We start from the raw sequence: 23,072 nt of genomic DNA, 5'->3' as shown, positions 1-23,072 counted from the left end.
AAGTCTCAGATATGCTAGCACTGAGCACACTTAGACTGCCCCCTGCTGGCCTCTTGTCCTGTGTGTCTGAATGAGGTTGAATGTTACTCCCATGTAAATAGTGGCGCAAATGCATAATGCTTTATTTTAGCAGCTGTCCTGGGACCACAGATTAAAAATACCCCTGTTTACAGAACTGTTCATTAATATGCGCTGTGCCTGAATAAATAAATAATAAATAAATTATTGAGTTCATTCACCCCTTACCTCCCACCTGAACAGAGCACGTTTTCTCCAGTTTGGCTTTACCCCAAACCAAAAGCTTCTGGGAAAAAGCTGAGACGAAAACAATGATGGAAATGAGACAAAAAAGTGACGAAAATTTATGAAAAAGTGGCAAAAATGTCGCAAAAATGTCACAAGAAATTGACAAAAAATGGAAGAAAAAATGACAAAAATGTGACAAAATGTGACAAAAAAATGTGATAAAAATGTGACAAAAAAATGTGATAATTTTTTTTTTTTTTAATGAAAAAATGTGACAAAAAAGTGCCAAAAAATGACACAAATTTGATGGAAAAATTGACGGAAAAGTGACAAAAATATGACAAAAAAGTGACAAGTGACAAAAAAATTACAAAAATTTAATACAAAATTGACGGAAAAGTGACAAAAATATGACAAAAAAGTGACAAGTGACAAAAAAATGACAAAAATTTAATACAAAATTGACGAAAAAATGACAAAAATGTGACAAAAAAATGACATAAATTTGATAAAAAATAGACTAAAAAATGACAAAAATGTGACAAATAAATTACAAAAATGTGACGAAAAAAATGACAAAAATTTGACTAAAAACTACAAAAAAAAGTAAAAAAGATACAAAAATGACTTGAATACCAAACCAAAAACTGATGGGAAAAAAATCTGATGCCGTGAGGAAAAAGATCCTCTCGGTTCAGGCGGGAGTTAAGAGGTTTTCAGGCTTTCCCACAGTCACGACGTCCTGATGCAAAGGTAAAAACGAAGACAAAGCTCTAACAAAGTTTCTTCTCTCTATACACGGTAGCGCAGTGATTAGCGCTCGTGCTTCACCACTAGAAGGTCCTGGGTTCGATTCCCGCCTGGACGGGGCCTTTCTGTGTGGAGTTTGCATGTTCTCCTCGTGTCTGCGCAGGTTTCCTCCGGGCACTCTGGTTTCCCCCACCACTAAAAACACTGAAACTGAGACAAGACGCCGTCTGAGGGCTGCCCTCCCTGCCTACATAACCGTCCTCGAGACTTTGCCGTTGACGCTGCTCAGTCCGTGTACGTGACTCAGCAGCTAAAGCTAACGCTAAAGCTAACGTTAGCTCAACTGTAAACGTAGAAATCATCACGTTTGCTCATTAAATCTAAAACTCAGCACAATTATCAGTCTAATGAGGCAGCTTGGGATAATACAAATCTAAAGTACGCGCTTTAACGCCTAGACCTTCGTTTAACTGTGAAAAGTATATCATTTTATCAGAGCAGTCGACGCTCGCAGCTCTTACCTCCCTCCGTCCTCGAGACTTTGCCGTTGACGCTGCTCCGCCCGTACGTGACTCAGGAGCTAATGCTAATGCTAAAGCTAACAATACTAACCAACTTTTTAGCCTTTTTACTTTTACGGAAAAAAAAAAAATGTCCCAAATCATCATTAAATCTGCGGGAACGGCAAACGATCCACCAACCGTGTAGAGTTAATGTTTTTGTTTTGTTTTGTTTTCGCAAACTATCGCAATTTAAAAAAATAATCTATGCCCACCTCTAATATATATAAGATAAGATAAACCTTTATTGATCTCACAAAGGAGAAATTCACTAATTATATATATATATTACTATACTATATAGTAATATACTATAGTAATACTATATACTATATATACAGTGGGGCAAAATAGTATTTGGTCAGTTCCACATAAACTTCCTATTGGATTTCAGCCAAATACTTTTTTGCCCCACTGTATATATATATAAAGTTTTATATATTTTTTGTATATATATATAAAGCAAAACTGCAAAGAACGTGCTTTAAAATGTCTTTATTTGAAAGGTTTGAGAACAGATTAACATGTCAGAAGATGAAGAAACATAATCAAGATTATATAAAAGAACAACAGCTTCATGGACAGATGACAGTGATAGTGAAGACAAAGTGATAGTCTGGAAGTCGAAATGTTTTACAAATGTTATAAAATGTGCACATTTGACCACCTAGTCTTGCATGCTGATGTAAAGTAAGTCATAATATGTCTTTTTTTAAAGTCCAAATAAAAGCACAATTATCTTTTTCTCACATTTTACAGTAGATGAAAATAATTACATTGAGGAATTACCCAGTGACCTGCGGTTAGAAGAACATAAATAAAAACAAAATAAATTAAAGAAATAAACTTGGTCGGAAATGTTCTATTATTGTAATAAATTGGTTAAAAACGGCAAAATATTTTATCGCCTACAAGGGTCGGTTTGTGTGGTGGAGGCCGATATTCATCCTCGCCAAATCCCCAAGGGCCGAACCATCGATGCCCAAAGTAAAGAACATTTACTGCAAATGTTGTGCATTACATATGACGTAATGGGATGAAAGACAGTATCTTCCACACGTATACAGTAGGCTGGTGAGTGGAGCCAGTGGGTAAGTTGATCCACCCATTATATTTTGAAAATGAAAATTTAAATTTTTTTTTAATGCGAGATTAAACTTGCCAAAGAAAAAACTGCAGATCTGGAGATGTTGCATATGAAAAGACAAATATATATTAGGATTTTTGCAAAAAAACAAAAAAACTGACAAATTGACAAAAAATTGACAAAAAAATTCAGAAAAAGCGGCAAAAATGTCACAAAAATTGACGAAAAAATGACTAAAATGTGGCAAAAAATGACGAAAAATGTACAAAAAATTGACGAAAAAATGATGAAAAAGTGGCAAAAATGTCACAAAACTTTGACAAAAAAGGACAAAAATTTTTACTAAAAATGACATATTTGTTTGACAAAAAAGGACAAAAAAATGTACAAAAAAATTACAAAAATGAGTTGGCCCTCACCGCACGTCACTGAGTCATACATTATTTTGGTACAACATTGGGAACAATACAAGAACCACCACCTCCACCAACATAAAAATACAATATTAAAAACACAAAACACAATGTTAACAGTAAAATCCAACTCTCCAAAAACCAAGAACATTCCACAGTTTTGGCTCAGTAGAAACCGGTCTGAGTCTGGTCTGAGGAACCACAAGAAGAGCTGAACGTGTGGACCATGGTGGATGAGTCAGACAGAGAACGCCACTGAGGCACTTGATAACAAATCATTTTAAAATCAAGTCTGTATCGGACTGGGAGCCCGGAGACACTTGGTGAAATATGATCACGCTTTTCAAAAAGTGTGCATGGAAAGTGAGGACTTTGTCTTTTCTAGTTGCTTAACCTCTTAACTCCCGCCTGAACCGAGAGGATCTTTTTCCTCACGTCAGATTTTTTTTTTTCATCATTTTTTTTGTTGGGTATTCAACTCATTTTTGTAACTTTTTTGTCATTTTATTGTAATTTTTTTTCAATTTTTAGTAATTTTTTTATCAAATTTTTTTGGGTTATTATTTGTCACATTGTCATTTTTTGAATACAATTTTTGTTTGTTTTTTTGTAAATTTTTTGTAATATTTTGTAATTTTTTTGTCAGATTTTTATCAAATTTTTGTCCTTTTTTTCATCAATTTTTTATCACATTTTGTCACATTTTTGTCATTTTTTCATCATTTTTTTAATCCAATTTTTGTTTTGTTTTTTGTCACATTTTTGACATTTTTTTTGTTATTTTTTGTCACATTTTTGTCATTTTTTGTACATTTTTCGTCAATTTTTTGTCACTTTTTTCCACATTTTCATCCTTGTTTTCGTCTCAGTTTTGTTGCCATTTTCACACCTTTTTTCCAGAAGCTTTTTGGATTGGGGTAAAGCTGGAGAAAATGTGCTCGGTTCAGGCGGGAGTAAAGGGGTTAAAGAGCACATTGATTAAAATGTTGACTGAATGACCAGGAGGGGGCAGCACAGGCAGCAACGTGCATAAAAACGTTGGAAGTTTGATGAGGGCAGGTCCATCGTAAAAATTCCATCAGGGAAACATATGGTCAAGGGCGACAGCGTTTACTGGATGAAACTCCTGCAACGATTCCAGGACCATTAACCTCTTAACTCCCGCCTGAACCGAGAGGATCTTTTTCCTCGCGTCATCAGATTTTTTTTTCTCCATCATTTTTTAGTTTGGTGTTAAACTCATTTTTGTAACTTTTTTGTCTTTTTTTTTTTGTCACATTTTTGTAATTTTTGTCTTTTTTTTTCACCAAATTTGTCTTTTTTTTCGTCCATTTTTTTTATCATATTTTTGTCACATTTTGTCAGATTTTTGTCTTTTTATGGGTCATTTTTTTGTTGGGTATTCAACTCATTTTTGTAACTTTTTTGTCATGTTTTTGTCGTTTTTTGTCACATTTTTGTCATTTTTTTTAAAGGGGGCCTATTATGCAAAATCGACTTTTTCAAGCTTTACATCATGTTATTAAGTCATTCCCTCATTAAAACCATGCCTGAAGTGTTGCCTTAGCACATTCACGTATTTTCGAGTAATCTGTAAAAACTCTGATGGCGGCCATTTTAGGGATAAAACGCCTGATTCCTTCAGGAAACGCCTCCGACCTCCAGGATACGCCTCCGACCTTTCGTCACCAGCCGCGTAACCAACCACTGCCCCTCAGCAGAACCCCCTCCCCGCAGTGTCTAGCCCTAAGATGTAAACAGAGTCATCATGGAGGAGTAGCTTCATGTGTTGTGAACCGGAGCCACAGCAGACTTTTACAAAGACACACATCAGTATTTCTGTTACCGAAACACCCAGGATTAAAACCGGTGACAAGAACGCTTATTTCAGTGTCTGGTTCTGCGCTGGGCCTTGATGATGCACAGAGCCTCCGGAGAAAGCTAATGCTAAGCTAAACCTCGAGTCATCACGTGAAAACGAGAGATATGCACACATAAAGTAAATAAAACCACCACACACATAAAGAACCGTTTAACAATGATCACACACGGAGCCTGGCTTGTTGATTTGGAAGTTTATTGCTCACATTTCATCTACAATGGGTCATAGCCGAGTGGCTTTCTCCCGGAGCTAACAAGCTAGCCGCGACAAGCTAACGGGAAAATTCACTGAATACAAGCAGCATATTATGCATTGAAAACGTCACTAAAACAGGCAACTGCTTGAAGCAGCCTTTATGATGATCACACACGGAGCCTGGCTTGTTGATTTCGTAGTTTATTGCTCACATTTCATCTACAGTGAGTCGTAGCCGAGTGGTTTCTCCTGGAGCTAAGGCACTATTAGCCACGACAAGCTAACAACCTTCACCTTCACAACATTCATTGAAAACAGGCAGCATATTATGCACAAATAACGTCAATAAAGCAGGCAACTACTTGAAGCAGCCTTTACGATGATCACACAATGAGCCTGGCTTTACACATTTGTGGTTAATTGCAGACTTTTCATCAACAATGAGCTGTAGTCGATTATAACAAGCTAACGGGTAACCTCGAAAAACCACTGTCCACCTGCACAGATAATGTCCGTCTTTGAATCGTATGGGCTCCTGCAGATCCTGGTGTCGTCCATGGGGGTATAGTTAGAGATCCATAGGGCATGGCAGATGCAAAGAGATAGCCTCCAAACCGCAGTTATTTTTCAGGCAAGAGCCCCGTCCAAGCGTCCGGTGTGGAAGGTTCGTCTCCAAATAATATCCTGTGTGGCCATTGTTCACAAAGTGATAAACAGTAGCTCCTTTCCAACAATAAAAATAAAAATGCACCGATCGTAGTTTCAATACAGTTGAGACAACGAGCGCAGTGTTGTTGTGATGATAGATCCATGGATGCCACAGACAGCGCGTGGAGGGGGCGTGTCGGAAAGGGTCAGAGGTTCTTAAAGAGACAGAGGCCTATTTCAAGTCATTTGCTACGCCATTTTGAAAGAGCAATTTTATACAAGGCAGTTATTCTAATTTACTGCATTTACAGACCAACAGAAGGTTTGGTCATCATTGTAGTGTGCTATAGACTGGTGCTATGTGGCTGAAAAAAGCATAATACCCCCTCTTTAAGGAATTTTTTGTCATTTTTTGTTATTTTTTGTCAAATTTTTATCATATTTTTGTCATTTTTTTGTCATTTTTTGTCCATTTTCATCACAATTTTGATACATTTTTGTCTTTTTTTGTCACATTTGTTTCATTCATTCGTCAATTTTTTATCCTTTTTTTGTCATTTTTTTGTCAATTTTTGTCAAATATTTGCCACTTTTTTTTAAATCAATTTTTCGTCATTTTTTTGTCAAATTTTGGTTAATTTTTGTCAATTTCATGTGACATTTTTGTGACATTTTTTGCCACTTTTTCATCAATTTTTCCTCACTTTTTTGTCACATTTCCATCATTGTTTTCGTCTCAGTTTTGTTGCTTTTTCACAGCTTTTTTTCCTGAAGCTTTTGGATTGGGGTAAAGCCAAACTGGAGAAAATGTGCTCGGTTCAGGTGGGAGTTAAGGGGTTAAGGCGTGAGGAGCTTATGGCCCAGGTGGACCTGCAGTCGTAGCACCGGTGCCGTTATGATTCTGTGCCCAGCTACTGACCGCCTGCCTTCCCTGAGGTTCCACAGGTTGAGAATCACTGGTCACCGTCACATCCTTTGGCAAAATCTTCAGTGAAGTGTCAGCCGCAAAAATGGCCATCAGGTTCCGAGTAAAGATGTTTGTGAAAGTGTGGAGATGTGTGTTTGTGTCGGGGTCAGTAAAAGTCACTGTTTTTCGGTCCCGGTCCAGCTTCACTCGGACTTTTTGCAGATTCTTCACCAAGAGACGGGTATGTAAGCCTGAGCAAGCCTTGTATTTGTTATTATTGAAATATATTCTCCAAACTCCACGCTCGTTCGGTCTCACAGCATTTACACCGACTGTCCAGGCCTTGTTCCCGCTGACGTCCACATCCCAGCTGGGAGTCCTTGAGGTGAGCTTGACCCGTCCATATGAACCAACCAAATGTCTTCGTCGGTTCATCGGGACCTTCCGTCTTCGTCCGACTGTCAGTGAGCTCATGTTGTCAGAGATGGTGAGATCAGGGTGTGTCATGTTTGGATCCAGAACCACAGGGTAGAACTGCACCTTCTCCTTCAAGTTCATCCAGGCCTCGAAGCCCAGGTTGCCCAAATATTTGGCCTGGTCTATCAGATCTCCATGTTCCATAGTTGGCGCCTCCAGCAGGTAGCAGCGCTGCAGCCTCTCTACTGCAGCCTTGTACTGGAGCAGGAAGGAGGCGTCTTCGGCTCTCAGCTGCTCCTCGATGTCTGAGATGGTCTTTGACACTGTCTCAATGTCTCTGCTCACAGCGGCCATCTGGTCCTTCACTTTCTGGATCTTCTGCTCCTTCTCCTCCCTCAGAGCCTTCTTCTTGGCAAATTCCTCCTCAAACAGACACGAGTGCATTTGCTGGTATTGTTTTCTCATCTTTTCCAGTGTGTCTTCGTACTGGGCTGAGATATGAGCCTCTGCATCGTCAAACTGCACTCTGCTCTCATTCAGCTCCTGCAGGAGAAAGAGCACAGTTAGTTTGAAAGAGTCAGACCTGGGGTAAAAGATCAACCACCAGGTCAGGTAGGCCACTAGGCAACGTCAGGCCCGGGGGCCAAATCCGGCCCTCCAGCACAGAACCTTTGGCCCTCAAGATGATTTTGAGAAATATTATTATACAAATCAGAAGTACTTTAATCGTTTTAGAGTTTAATCTTAACCTCTTACCACCCGCCTGAACCAAATGCATTCTGTCCTCTTAGGCTGTTATATAGGCCTGTGTGACACCTCATTTGAAAGCTAAGACCCACAAAACTGATCTTTTTCCTCGCGTTGTTGCTGTGTTGAGTCACCTTTTGTATGTTTTTTTTTTCTTTCTTTTTTTTTTTCATTTTTGTCACATTTTTGTTGAATTTTTGTCACATTTTTGTTGAATTTTTGTCACATTTTTGGCTGAATTTTTACTGTTTTTTTATTGAATTTTTGTCACATTTTTATTGAATTTTTGTCACATTTTTGGCTGAATTTTTATTGTTTTTTTATTGAATTTTTGTCACATTTTTGTTGAATTTTTGTCACATTTTTATAGAATTTTTGTTGAATTTTTGTTGAATTTTTGTTGAATTTTTGTTGAATTTTTGTTGAATTTTTGTTGAATTTTTGTTGAATTTTTGTCACGTTTGTCGCGTTCACATCCTTGTTTTCTTCTCATTTTTTGTGGCTGTTTTGGTGCTTTTTTCCCAAGAAGCTTTTCGATTCGGGTAAAGCGCCAAACTGTAGAAAATGGGATCCGTTCAGGTGGGAGTTAAGAGGTTAAATGAGGCGTTACACCTATAGGCTGTCAGCTCCAGTTGAGAAGCTTTTAGATTTAGGTAAAGCTGAACTGGAGAAGATGTGCTTGTTTAAGGCAGGGGGTTAAGTACTGTCAAAATGTGAGAAACTCTGTCAATTACTTCAAACTTTCCAAACAGGAAACACCAAATGAGGTCATAAATGATGCACAGCTCTGGCAACTGTAGGAAATGGTGCTTTACTTTTGGCTAAAATTGTCAGGTTCAGCCCTTAGTCCTTTTACAATAAAGAAAATCGGCTCCACCGAGAAAACCTGCCGACCCCTGGTGTAAAAGAGCTCTCTGAAGACCCACGAGAATTATTCATTTGTATAAAAGCTGGAAAAGGTTAGAAAACCATCTCTAAAAGTATTGAAGTTCATCAATATGTCTCTAAATGGAGACATATTGGCTTCACTGTTGCTTCACGTCTGAGGAGTGAAGACTCCAAGGGCACAGAGGACGGAGCTGCATCGAGACAATGACCCAAAGCGTAGAAGCAAATCCACTTCAGAACAGAAGAATGAAATACACGTTCTGGAAAGGCCCAGTCCAAGGCCTGACCTAAACCTGGCCCGTCTTATCTGCAGCTACAGGAAACGTCGAGGTGAAGTTATTGCTGCCAAAGAACCAGCTATTAACCTCTTAACTCCCGCCTGAACCGAGAGCATTTTCTCCAGTTCAGCTTTACCCAAATCCTGGAGGCCAGTGTAACGCCTCATTGGAAAGCTAAGATCTACAGAACTCATCTGAATGGATCTTTTTCCTCACGTCATCAGATTTTTTTTTCATCTTTTTTGGGGGGGTTATTTAACTTACGTTTTTGTCATTTTTTTGGTATTTTTTGGTCTTTTTTATGTCATTTTTGTCAATATTTTGTCTTTTTTTGGTCTTTTTTGTCACATTTTTATCATTTTTTGTCACATTTTTTGGTCATTTTTTGGTCATTTTTTGTAAAAAAAAAATTCTTTTTTTTTTTTCTTTTTTGTCACATTTTTGTCAATTTTTTGTCACATTTTTATCATTTTTTTGTCACATTTTTTGTAATTTTTTTAATTATTTTTTTGTAATTTTTTTGTCTTTTTTATGTCCTTTTTTTTGGTCTTTTTATGTCACATTTTTGTCATTTTTTGGTCATTTTTTTGTCTTTTTTGTCACATTTTTGTCATTTTTTTGTCAAAGTTTTCTCACATTTTTGTCACATTTGTCATTTATTTGTCTTTTTTATGTCATTTTTGTCAATTTTTGGTCTTTTTTGTCACATTTTAATCATTTTTTCCTCATTTTTTTGGTCTTTTTATGTCACATTTTTGTCATTTTTTCCGTCACATTTTTGTCATTTTTCGTCACATTTTTGTCATTTTTTGGTCCTTTTTTTGTCTATTTGTCACAGACATTATTCATCTATTCTGAGATTGAAATGCCTGGTAGGTGGAGGTCGACATGAAGAGCGTTACCTTCAGCGTGTCCTGCAGAGGCTCCATGTTCCTCCTCTGCTGCTCCCTCCGGCCCGGAGCCGCCTCCTGGATGGGACTGAACCTGTGGTCTTTATGAGTCCCGGAGTCTCTACAGACCAGGCAGATGGGCTCCCAGTGGTCCAGACAGAAGAGCCGCAGCTTCTCAGAGTGAAGGCTGCACTCGGGCTCGGAATCTCTCTGCTCTATATACGCTTCCACGATGTTCTTCAAGGCCTGGTTCCCACGAGGGCCGTCTGTGTAACGATTACTTCCGCTCCTACAGACAGCGCAGAGCCTTAAAGGGTTAAGCTCCCAGTAGGTCTGCAGACAGGCCCTGCAGAAGTTGTGGCTGCAGCACAGAATCTCAGGTTCTTCGAAGAGACAACGGCAGATGGGACAGGTCAGCTCCTGCTCCAGACGGGACGCCATTTTGGCTCCGATAGAAATCCTCACACACGGCACGAAACGTCGTTCAGATGAGTCGCCTGAAAGAGTGTGAGGTCAAGGTCAACCACGTCTGCCCAAAGCGCTTGTTGTAGAGAAGGTGAGAGAAGTGGGAACTCGTACCAGACCTCAGAGGGATGTTGTGGAGAAGTCGATCTTCGGGCTCAGCATCAAGCGTGGGTTTGTCGCCGACAGGGCGGAGCTGGCCTGTTCAGACATTCATCATAATTTAGTAGTAGTAGAAGGAGACACACAAAGACAACAGTGACCACAGCAGACAGATCCAAACACTGACAACACACAAAGAACAAACCACGTCAAGAGAATCTTTTTTTTCCATCATTTTTTTTGTTGGGTATTCAACTCATTTTTGTAACTTTTTTGTCTTTTTTTTTTGGGTCATTTTATGGTCAATTTTTTGTCCATTTTTTATCACATTTTTGTCATTTTTTGTATTTTTTTGGTCAATTTTTTATCACATTTTTGTCATTTTTTCGTCACATTTTTGTCAATTTTTTGTGACATTTTTGTCAATTTTTTGTGACATTTTTGCCACTTTTTCATCCATTTTTCGTCACTTTTTTGTCACATTTCCATCATTGTTTTCGTCTCAGTTCTGTCTCTATTTTCACATTTTCTTTATTTTTTTTGTCAAATTTTTATCAGATTTTTGTCATTTTTTGGTCAATTTTTTATCACATTTTTGTCATTTTTTCGTCACGTTTTTGTCAATTTCTTTCATCATTGTTTTCGTCTCAGTTTTGTCGCTATTTTCACAGCTTTTTTTCCGGAAGCTTTGGGACTGGGGTAAAGCCAAACTGGAGAAAACGTGCTCGGTTCAGGTGGGAGTTAAGGGGTTAAATTATGTTCTTATCGTTATCTGACGGACCAGCTGTGCAGAATAGAAACATCACTGTTGGTTACTTCACATTGTTGGTTTGTTTAATTGTAAAATGGCTTGTGGCACAAATGACTGCCTGGTCCTGTTTTTAGTCAGGGCGGGGGCTCCTGTACCTTCGAGCTGAGGGGAGCGGCTCAAACTCTCTAAACAGAGGATGTTTTGATAATATTATTTTTGCTTTATCTGGAGCTCGAGCAAAATAAATGTCCTGCAGACCCTTCAGAGGAACACCCAGGATTTTGCTGCGACTGTACATATTTTCCTAAGGGAGTTCTTTTGTGCCTCAGTCATGGCCCCGAAACCAACAGATGATACAGAAAGTCAATGTACTTTCCACAAAAGCACTGGAAAACACTTTCAACATGTTTCTATCCACCTGAAAGGACCAGTTTCTTCATAAAACATAGTCTCTGTTGACCCTTTTTAGTGTTTTTGTCCCACTTTAACCTCTTAACTCCCGCCTGAACCGAGAGCATCTTTTTCCTCACGTCATCAGATTTTTTTTTCCACCATTTTTTTGTTGGGTATTCAACTCATTTTTGTCACTTTTTGTATTTTCTTGACACGTTTTTTGTAATTTTTTAGTCAATTTTTTGTAATTTTTTTGTGATCATTTTTTTTGTGATCATTTTTTTTTTGATCATTTTTTTTGTGGACATTTTTTCGTCATTTTTTCGTCCATTTTTTGTCACATTTTTGTCACATTTTTTTGACATTTTTTCGTCACTTTTTTTGTCACATTTTTGTCATTTTTTGACTTTTTTTATCACATTTTCGTCAATTTTTTGTCACATTTTTGTCAATTTTTTGTAATTTTTTGTCAATTTTTTGTCATTTTTTGTCACATTTTTGTAATTTTTTTGTAATTTTTTCGTCAATTTTTTGTCAATTTTTTGTCACTTTTTTGTCACATTTTTTGGTCATTTTTTGTCCATTTTGTCATTTTTTGTCATATTTTTTTGACATTTTTTATCACATTTTTGTCCATTTTTTGTAATTTTTTCGTCAATTTTTTGTCACATTTTTGTCAATTTCTTGTGACATTTTTGCCACTTTTTCAACAGTTTTTGGTCACTTTTTGGTCAATCAGAAAACGTGATTATTTTACTTGAAACTTGAGGGATTTTGTTCATGTGTAAATTAAACACCATCACAAATGAAACACTGAAAAGCTCCCGCCACAAACTCACAGTGTTTTCCACGGGTCGCCCTGCGCTCCTGTGAGACCGGTGGGTTTATGCTAATGCTAGCGGCACATCCAAAACATCAGACTCACCGGTCACTAATGTGTCCCACAGAGAGTCTGCAGCGGCGGGTAGAGAGCTCTACAAGAGGAAACGTGTCTCTACAAGAGGAAACGTGTCTCTACAAGAGGAAACGTGTCTCTACAAGAGGAAACAGACTCGATGTTTTATAGGAAATCAAACATTTTTAAAAGCGTGGGAGTTTCAGAGAGAGTGACCTGTAGCGTCGGTCACTGCGGAAGGGAGAACTGAACTGCGCGCTAACCCCATGGCGCTAACACGTCACATGTCTGACGTCAGATCACCCATAATGCACTGCTCTTAAAGGGCCAGGCTGTCACACTGTGGGCTGTAGTGTTTGGATTGGAGCTTTTGATGGATCATTTTTATCACTTTTTATTTTTCTCCTGAACTGAACTCCGCGCGACCTTTCAGGAAGTAGCCGTCTTCTTCTTCTTTTAAAGTGTCAGCAGGCTGTGCTCGGTGCTGCCCCCTCTGGTTAGTGTTGTTGCTCTATTGCTGGGTTGCAGGTGACATCACAGCGTTCTAAAGGCCTATACTATTATATAGAGGAAAAATAATGTTGTTTTTGAGGACATGTTTGGTCTTGTCCAGAGAGATCATGGACCCAGTGACTGATATCAATGATCTTTTTTTTTCATATATATTTTTTTTTAGCTACGACTTGTGAAAGTGTGATGCTGTTAATAGGAAAAACTGGCTCCTGCCCCCCGCCCCCCGTTGGGTCCGATGACATCGTCACATTCTAGAACCTGCAATTTCGCATCAGAGCTGCAGAGCCGGAGCCGAGACAGAAACACCGTGAAGCGAAGCCCCCGTGACAGCGCGCCCTCTGCTGGTACAGACGGATACACGACGGTGTTAGGTCTTATTTTTGATTTCTTATGAACCAATTTTGGAACCATAGATGCGCAGTTGTAAATGAGTAATTAATAAATAATCCCAGTCACGCTGCCCAAACAATGCCATTATTCATAATGATGTATTAAGGGAAACTTTTACTTTCTGTGGTAAATTATTGCATATTTTAATTTTGAAGAATCTTGGCCTGAACACGAGTTTAAATCTCAACGAGTTTTATCCTGGAGAAAAAAGGACAAAAAAAAATAATAAAAAAAGTTATGGCACCATTATTAAAGGCACATTGTTGCATGTGTCATTCCAGACTAGTTTTGACCGTATTATTATTATTATTATTATTATCATTATTATTATTATTATTATTATTATCATTATTATTATTATTATTATTATTATTATTATTATCATTATTATTATTATTATTATTATTATTATTGTTATTATTATTATCATTATTATTATTATTATTATTATTATCATTATTATTATTATTATTATTATTATTATTATTATCATTATTATTATTATTATTATTATTATTATTATTATTATTATCATTATTATTATTATCATTATTATTATTATTATTATTATTATTATTATTATCATTATTATTATTATCATTATTATTATTATTATTATTATTATTATTATTATTATTATTATTATTATTATTATTATTATTATTATTATTAATATCATTAGTCCAGAATTACAACATCTGATTTTTCCACATTAATGACGTCAGTTTTGATCTTTTGTTTTGCTGCTGAATTGAGGAAACAGGGAAAACCCTGAAGATACAAATGTTACTTTTTACTGTGTTTTTGCATCTGCAAACTAACATTATTAACCCTATGATTTCTCTCCTTTCTTTACTGATTACAGCAATGGCCGTCACCACAATAAACATTTTATTTTGTCTCTGTTCCTTGTTGAACAAATGAACAAACGAAGGCCTGTCCTACAAAATACAATGAAAGGAGTAAAACACACAGTTTAAATTTCAGAAAATAACCCAAATAATAGAATAATCGTCCATGTAAACTAAACTAAGTTACACGTCAGCTCATTCTAAGTTACACAAAATAATCCCAGCGATACAACTGTAAAACATGAGCTAAATACAGTGGTATATCCGTCTGTACCAGCAGAGGGCGCACTATCACGGTGGATTCGCTTTTCACAGTATTTGACTGATTTTTTAATATTGTTTTAGATAGATAGATAGACCTTTATTGTCCCACAGGGGGAAATTTGTTTTCACAGCCGTCACAGAGACACACACAAAAGACACAGAAGACAAGCCAAAGACAGTAACAGCACACTATCTGTCTGTGAAGCACTTTGGTCTTCCTTGTGTTGTTGTAAGGTGCTATACAAATAAACTTTGATTGATTGATTGAGTATTTCTGTCTCGGCTCCGGGTCTGCAGTTTTCCATTACTGCACTTTGACCCGAGGGGGTTTAAGATGTTTTATGAGTTTTTCTTTAATGTTTTAGTGAAATCTCTAGTGCTAGAAGTAGCTTGTAAATAAGTCCCAGTATTTCAGCTGCTGAAACTCTGTCATGAATGTCATGAATGTGTGACGCTGTGATGCGGCCAAGTCTTGTGTAAGTTTTTTTCATTTGCCCATAAAAGGCAAAGTGACTTATGAATGAGATTTCCCTAAACATGAGGCGGTAATGAGTGAGTTTTACCCTATGAGAGGGACACCGAGGGAGGGGCCCACACTGCAGCAGCTCGTGCACAGAGAGGGGGCGACACCATGGGCGACATGGGCTCGAGGAGATTTACTGAAGAGTGAACTCTGCTCCTCTGATCACACGTATTAGCGTCTTTCTATATATATTTTCTATATATTCCATCAATAAAACTTTTCTAAACATGTTTGAAACGTAAAGAAGAGCCTTAAGTGTCGGCTAGATTTGCCAATAGCAAGATTTGGATTTGCATAAAAAACACGTTTCATTCATCCAAACTCAGGTCATGTTCTGTGTAGGATGAAGCAGCGGCGTGAGCAGAGGTCAGAGGTCAGAGGTCAGAGGTCAGAGAGGTGGAGCACAGGACAGTGGGATCATTCCTGCTTCCCGTTTAAAGTGCACGTACGTGCACGGGTCAGTGTTAATGTCGTCGACTAAAATATTTACTCTTAATTTTAGTCAAAGTGATATTTTTGTGACTGAAATTGGATTAAAACTAAATGAAAAGTTTCTAATGACACTAAAACTGTGACTAAAATGTCCAGATATTTTAGTCGACTAAAATCAGACTAAATAAAAATGAAAAGGAGAGACTAAAATCATCCAAACTTGTATTGTCCGTCTGAAAAAGCCTCAGATCATGTAAATCCTCTGTTAAAGGATCAGCTCTGAGCTTTGTTCATGAAGCAGAGGAACAACATTAAATATGATTATAATGAATATTATCAATGCAAAGTCCACTCAATTCGTCTTAATTTTAGTCGACTAAATTTACTTGCAACTAGACTAAAAATGAAACGATTTTTTTGACTAAATCTCGACTAAAATTAAATTACATTTTAGTCAAAAGCCTAAGACTGAATCTAAATCAAAATATGTCAACATTAACACGTGCGTGGGTACGAGCGTGCACGTATGTGCGCACTCATGTTCACAAACATGGTGACACGTTGCGTATTTCTTTCTAATCTTTGTCATTTCTGAAGAAAATAAAGTTCAAATAAACCATTTCAAAGCCACACTGTGTTTTGACTTCCTCAAACACGTCCTGTCTCTGCTTCCCCGTCTCTCCTCGTCTCTCAGAGGTGTCTCTGACAGTGCAGACCTCGTACACAGCTCTTTAGTCTGCGTCGAGGAGCGACATGTGTCTCGTTCAGTTTGTTGATCAGAGAGGCTCCTGATCAGAGGCCCCTGATCAGAGAGGCCCCTGACCTTTACTCTGCTTCCTGTAACTAGACTAACTAGACGATAGTTTAAACTTCTCTCTGTGATGACCTGGTTTACCTTTGCTCTGTCCCGTTACATCCTAATGTGACTCTGAATAAAAACTTCTCTTCTCTCTGTGATGACCTGGTTTACCTTCGCTCTGTCCCGTTACATCCTAATGTGACTCTGAATAAAAACTTCTCTTCTCTCTGTGATGACCTGGTTTACCTTCGCTCTGTCCCGTTACATCCTAATGTGACTCTGAATAAAAACTTCTCTCTGTGATGACCTGGTTTACCTTCGCTCTGTCCCGTTACGTCCTAATGTGACTCTGAATAAAAAGATGAAACTCACCGAGAGTGGATTATTCAGAATGTTTGCAGTACAGATTATGACACTTTTATGGACGGCCTTATTCAAGACCAATAGTCTCTTATTGATACTTTAGTACTTAAGACATTTACCAGAGAAATCGAACTTACTAAAGTTCGACGGACTCTCTGTGTAACCTTAGTACTGTAGTAATCAGTGGAGTACTATTTGGACACAATAGGCCTAAAAGTATCGCAGTAAAAGAACATCACCACTGAGATACATCGGTGACAGAGAGATTATAGAAAAGAGCTCAGATCCATCCAAAGTCCGAGGACGATCTGATCTGAGGCTCCTTCACAGGATGTTTCTGCAGCTTCAGCACCAGGATGTGGTTTTCTGGCTTCCTGTTGTTGGCGAGTCTCTGGGCCGTCTCTTCTCAGATGGTTCGTTTACATAATCACAACACGGATTCTGTTACCTTAAAAGGTGCGTGAACTGCAGATATGTGAGGCTTCCTGTATCCGGAGCCTTTAACCTCTTAACTCCCGCCTGAACCGAGAGGATCTTTTTATCATTTTTTTTGTTGGGTATTCAACTCATTTTTGTAACTTTTTTTTTCCATTTTTCCTTCAATTTTTTTCTTCAATTTTTGTCATTTTTTGTCATTTTTTTCTCAAATTTTTCTCAAATTTTTGTCATTTTTTCGTCCATTTTTTAATCAATTATTTGTCTTTTTTCGTCATTTTTTATCATTTTTTTGTCATTTTTTGGTCACTTTTTTGTCTTTTTTTTCTTCCATTTTTTATCATTTTTTTGTTGTCATTTTTTTCCTCAATTTTTCTCTTTTTTTTGTCAAATTTTTATCAATTTTTTGTCATTTTTTCGTCCATTTTTTTATCAATTTGTCTTTTTTTTGTCATTTTTATCACTTTTTTGTCTTTTTTTTCTTCCATTTTTTCTCATGTTTTTGTCAATTTTTTATCAATTTTTTGTCATTTTTTCGTCCATTTTGTAATTAATTATTTGTCTTTTTTTGTCATTTTTTGGTCACTTTTTTGTCTTTTTTTTCTTCCATTTTTTACCATTTTTTTTGTCATTTTTTGTCCCATTTTTCACATCTTTTCTTAAGTTTTCTCACTTTTTTTGTCACATTTCCATCATTGTTTTCGTCTCAGTTTTGTCACTATCTTCACAGCTTTTTTCCAGAAGCTTTTGGATTGGGGTAAAGCCAAACTGGAGAAAATGTGCTCGGTTCAGGTGGGAGTCAAGGGGTTAAGCAACGTGTAGCATGTCCAAAGTGAACTACGAAGATCAAAACACGTACCAGGAACCGAGGTTCTAAAGGAGGAATGAAGGTGAAATAAAAATAGACCACTGTTTATAAAGAAGAACAAAGCCGGCATTTATTTTACATTTCCACAATGTTTCTTTCCTTTACCCCTAAGAATAGAATAGAATAGAATAGAATAGAGTTTTATTGTCTACAAATAATACAAGACTGTGGACAACACAAACATGCCCAATAAAAAAATAAAACCAAAACACATATATAAGAACAGTTCATTTCTGTGGCGATAGTGTTCAGGATCCCCACAGCACAGGGGACAAAGGTTTCTTAAACACAGCCTTTTCAGCCAGTGGGACTCTGTATCGCCTCCTAGAGTTCAGAAGCTCAAACTGAGGGTTCAGAGGCTGAGCAGAGTCAGAGCTTATACAACCACGAAGCTGATGCTGCTCAAATATAAGGCATTTTAACCCCTTAACTCCCACCTGAACCCAGCACATTTTCTCCAGCGTTACCCCAATCCGAAAGCTTCTGGGAAAAAGGTGTGAAAATAGCGACGAAACTGAGACAAAAACAAGGAAGAAAATGTGGGAAAAAGTGAGAAAAAATTTACCAAAATGTAAAAAAAAAAAAAAAAAATGACAAAAGACAAAAGACAAAAATGGACAGAAACTTGACAAAAAAGTAAGAATTTTTTTTTACGAAAAATTGAGAAAAAATTGACGAAAAAATGGACGAAAAAATGATAAGAATTTGACAAAAAAAATCAGAAAAATTTGACAAAAAAGTGACAAAAAAGTCAATTTGACAAAAATGAGACGACCGCCCAACAAAAAAAGTGATGAAAAAAAATTGGATGACGTGAGGAATGAGGCGTTACACTGGCCTACAGGATATGGGTAAAGCTGAACTGGAGAAAATGCTCTCGGTTCAGGCGGGAGTTAAGAGGTTAAAATGATTCTATGGACACAGACATTTATATGGTTAGTCTGGTGTTATAAGTGATTTGCCTCAGGTGCTCTGTGGAGCGGGTCACACTGTTTCTAATGCAGGCTAGCTGATACCATAGACATGCACTAGCCTTGCATTAGCCTAGCGCCACGAAACTCTTCAAATATAAGAACTGCATGAAATACAAAAAAAATATCTCCAGGAATCAGCAACACTCTGGATAACTAGGAAATGCGGCCCTATGTCAAAAATCCAGATATACCCCTTTAACCCCTTAACTCCCACCTGAACTGAGCACATTTTCTCCGGTTTGGCTTTACCCCAATCCAAAAGCTTCTGGAAAAAAGGTGAGAAAATAGCAACAAAACTGAGACGAAAACAATGATGGAAATGTGACAAAAAATGTATGAAAAAGTGGAAAAAATGTCACAAAAATGTCACAAGAAATTGACAAAAAATTTACGAACAAATGAAAAAAATGAGTTGAATACCCAACAAAAAATCTGATGCCGTGAGGGAAAAGATCCTCTCGGTTCAGGCGGGAGTTAAGGGGTTAATAGTTGCGATCAAAACATCACGAAATCCTGGAGGGACTGATGAAGAACAATGTTTACAATGTCCTTTGTATTTCCCGCCCTTGGAAAGCCTGGTCCCGTCAGCCCAGGTCTGGGGGGGCGTGGGGTAAAACCTTCAGAGGGACTGTGTCTGTTGTGCCGAAGTATGGAACGATCTCAGTGAAAGAGTCTGTGACTGTGTGCAGGTCTGTGTTTGTGTCGGGGTCAGTGAAGGTCAGCGTTTTTGTGCCAAAGTCCAGCTTCACTCGGACTCTCTGCAGGTTCTTTACGTTGAGCTGTTTTGATTTCGTTCTGCTTGAAGTCGCTAAGTACAAGCCCTTCATGAAACTGATGCACCAAACTTCAAGCTCAGTGGCCTCCCCTCTCTGGACACGCCCGTACACGGCCACTCGCCAGCCCCTATTCCCCCCGACCTCCACATCCCAGCTGGGAGTCCCTGAGAAGAAACATCTAGATCCTCTTACAGTTGAACTCCTACATCTCCCTAAGTTCTCTGGGACCTTCTGCTTCTCTCCTTTTCTCACTGAGGTCAGATCTTCAGACAGAATGAGATCAGGGCCTGCAGAGTTTGGCTCCAGAACCACAGGGAAGAACTGCACCAGTTTCCTCATGTTCATCCAGATGTTGAAGCCCAGGTTTCCCAGATGTTTGGCCTGGTCTATCAGGTCTGATTGTTTTATCTTTGGCTCCTCCACCAGGGGGCAGCGCTGCAGCCTCTCCTCTGCAGTCTTGTACTGCAGCAGGAAGGAGGCGTCTGCTGCTCTCAGCTGCTCCTCTGTCTCTGAGATGGTCTTGGACAGAGCCTCCATGTCTCTGCTCAGGGCGGCCATCTTGTCCTTCATGTTCTGGATCTTCTGCTCCTCTTCCTCCCTCAGAGCCTTCATCCTGGACTCTTCCTCGTCCCTCAGGAACTGGTGCAGTTTCTCAAACTCCGCTCTGATCTGTGTCTGTGTTTGTTTGGTCTGGAGTGAGATATGAGCCGCTGCTTCATCAAACTGTGCTCTGCTCTCATCCAGGACCTGAGGAGAAACATCAGAGTTATTTAGCAACACTGTTTGCTGTCCTTAACCTCTTAACTCCCGCCTGAACCGAGAGGATCGTTTTCCTCACATCAGATTTTTTTTCCATAATTTTTTGTTGGGTATTCAACTCATTTTTGTAACATTTTTGTCATTTTTTGTCACATTTTTTTGTCAATTTTTGTCACATTTTTTTGTCACATTTTTGTCATTTTTTCATTATTTTTTTGTCACATTTTTGTCAATTTTTGTCACATTTTTTTGTCAAATTTTTGTCATTTTTTCATCATTTTTTGTCACATTTTTGTCATTTTTTCATCATTTTTTCATAATTTTTTTGTCACATTTTTGTCATTTTTTGTCACATTTTTGTCACATTTTTGTCACATTTCCATCATTGTTTTCGTCTCAGTTCTGTTGCTTTTTCACAGCTTTTTTCCAGAAGCTTTTGGATTGGGGTAAAGCCAAACTGGAGAAACTGTGCTCGGTTCAGGTGGGAGTTAAGGGGTTAACCTGTGACTTTTCTGTGACGTCCCCGAAATGTCCCTGAGACCTGTCGGACAATTGAAAAAATCTCAGCTGAAATAAAACCGCTTAGTTTTAATCAAGACGACCTGGAGACTCGCCTTATCTCCACAGGACGTTTTGGAAACATCTCCGTGACCAGCGGCAACTCCAGTTTCCAACTAGTCTCTAACTAGTCTCTAGCTAGTCTCTAACTAGTCTCTAACTAGTCTCTAACTAGTCTCTAACTAGTCTCTAACTAGTCTCTAACTAGTCTCTAACTAGTCTCCAGGCCGGTGCGACAGGGCCTTCACTGATGCAGGAGTCAGGAGGAGGTGTGAGTCAGCTCCATCAGTAAAGGAACAGATGGAGCGTTACCTTGAGTTTGTCCTGTAGAGGTTTGATGTTTCTCCTCAGCTGCTCTCTCAGGTCTGAGGCTGCCTCCTCGATGGGACTGAACCTGTGGTCTTTGTGAGTCCTGGAGTCTCTACAGACCAGACAGATCATCTCCTGATGGTCCAGACAGAAGAGCCGCAGCTTCTCAGAGTGAAGGCTGCACTCGGGCTGCTGTAGAGCTCTCTGCTCTTTATACGCCTCCACGATGTTCTTCAAGGCCAGGTTCAGAGGAGGGCCGTCAGTGTATCTCTTACATCTTCTCTGACAGAACGGGCAGGTCTTTATGGGGCTCTGCTTCCACCAGGCCGTCAGACAGTCTCTGCAGAAGCTGTGGCTGCAGCACAGGACCACAGGGTCTCTGAAGAGATCGTGGCAGATGGAACAGCTCAGGTCCTGCTCCAGTCTGGACGCCATGCGGTTTCCACAGACGGCTCAGAGTGTCCGCCGCTTCAGCCGGTCCTGAACACAAAAAAATCCAATCAGAACTTGTGTTTGTAACAGTCAAACCCATTTAAGAAGAGAGTCCTCAACCCTAAAACAAACAGATACCGACGTGAACACGTTTGTCTACACCCAAACGTTTTGTCTCCGAGGCCAAAATGAAAAAGTGCCTCTGAGTCGCGGCCAAACACGGCGATGTCAAGCACGAAAAACACACATATAACTGCAAATTATAAAGTTACTTTATTTTATTTACTTTTTATGTTTTCGATAGCCTACATTTGCATTTAATTCTATCCATGCAAATAACATGCTATATTAAAACCAATGGTAACTACGGCAAAAGCCTAATTTTAGTCAAACAAAATCAACAATTGTAGCAATTTAGTGCAAAATGTAAAAAAAACAAAGAAACAAAACACCTGTATCTGCAGCACCTACAGTAACTTTACCTCTTTTGTTAACTTGCCACATTAGATTATTTTGAAAGTGTCAGTTCAGCATCAATTCTTTTATAAGTCATTTTTTTTAACATATACTGTTGTTGATGTAACGACCTTTGCAATAAAAGTTGGAAAACTGTGAAAGTTGCTGCTACAACGCTCTGTAACTGATAAACACCGAGACACCACAACAGTGTTTACAAAGGGAGTGAAACAGCGCCCCCAATTTGACGCTGGTGGTCAAAAAGGTGTACTGCATCCATATTCACCATTGAGAATGGGTGGGCCCCCCTGCTCTCCAGTGAAAAGCTCCTGTACGACTGAGAGCTTGTATAGATGGACGTCCCTGGGTGATCATTTGAATCATTCACAGTGTCCAGGGGGGGAAGAGGTGGACGGGCCTGGCTGGGACTCGGATGGGAGACCGCTTGGAAACACCAGGAGGACAGAGTGTGTGGGTACATGTGTGGCATAGTGGTTAGCGCTCGTGCTTCACAGCAAGAGGGTCCCGGGTTCGATTCCCTCCTGGACGGGGCCTGTCTGTGTGTGTTCTCCTCGTGTCTGTGACCACTAAAACATGTACAGTAGGTTCCGCTCTGGGGCCAGGACTCCCCTGTGAAAGAGATTCTTAATCTCAGTGGGACTTTCCTGGTTAAATGAAGGTCACAATAAAACAAATGAACTGTGTGTGAGTGGGTGTGGTCTGAAGAGTAAACATGTACAATAGTCCAGGATGAATGAAAGTGAGTTTGGTTCACGTGGGGGGAGGAGGCTCCACTCCGAGCTGTGTTTACATACAGCACATACATGTTTCCACACTGTCCCGACCAAATAAAACAATA

The 23,072-nt window shown here is 38.8% G+C and overlaps 1 protein-coding gene across 1 annotated transcript; it reads right to left on the bottom strand.

The window, feature by feature from the left end:
- Positions 1-6,634: 6,634 nt before the first annotated feature.
- Positions 6,635-21,760, bottom strand: LOC306969168 (uncharacterized protein; the record flags this gene model as incomplete). The annotated part of the gene is made up of 4 exons (XM_079564768.1): positions 6,635-7,648; positions 9,921-10,405; positions 19,567-20,446; positions 21,329-21,760. 4 exons carry the CDS (start codon positions 21,758-21,760, stop codon positions 6,635-6,637), a joined length of 2,811 nt encoding a protein of 936 aa, XP_079420894.1.
- Between the last annotated feature and the right edge of the window lie 1,312 nt (positions 21,761-23,072).

The sequence above is a fragment of the Gobius niger genome, assembly GCF_951799975.1.
Source record: "Gobius niger genome assembly, chromosome: 10".
Classification (NCBI taxonomy): domain Eukaryota; kingdom Metazoa; phylum Chordata; class Actinopteri; order Gobiiformes; family Gobiidae; genus Gobius; species Gobius niger.
Note: the sequence above shows the minus strand (reverse complement) of the source record. Positions and strands in the feature narration are given on the sequence as shown.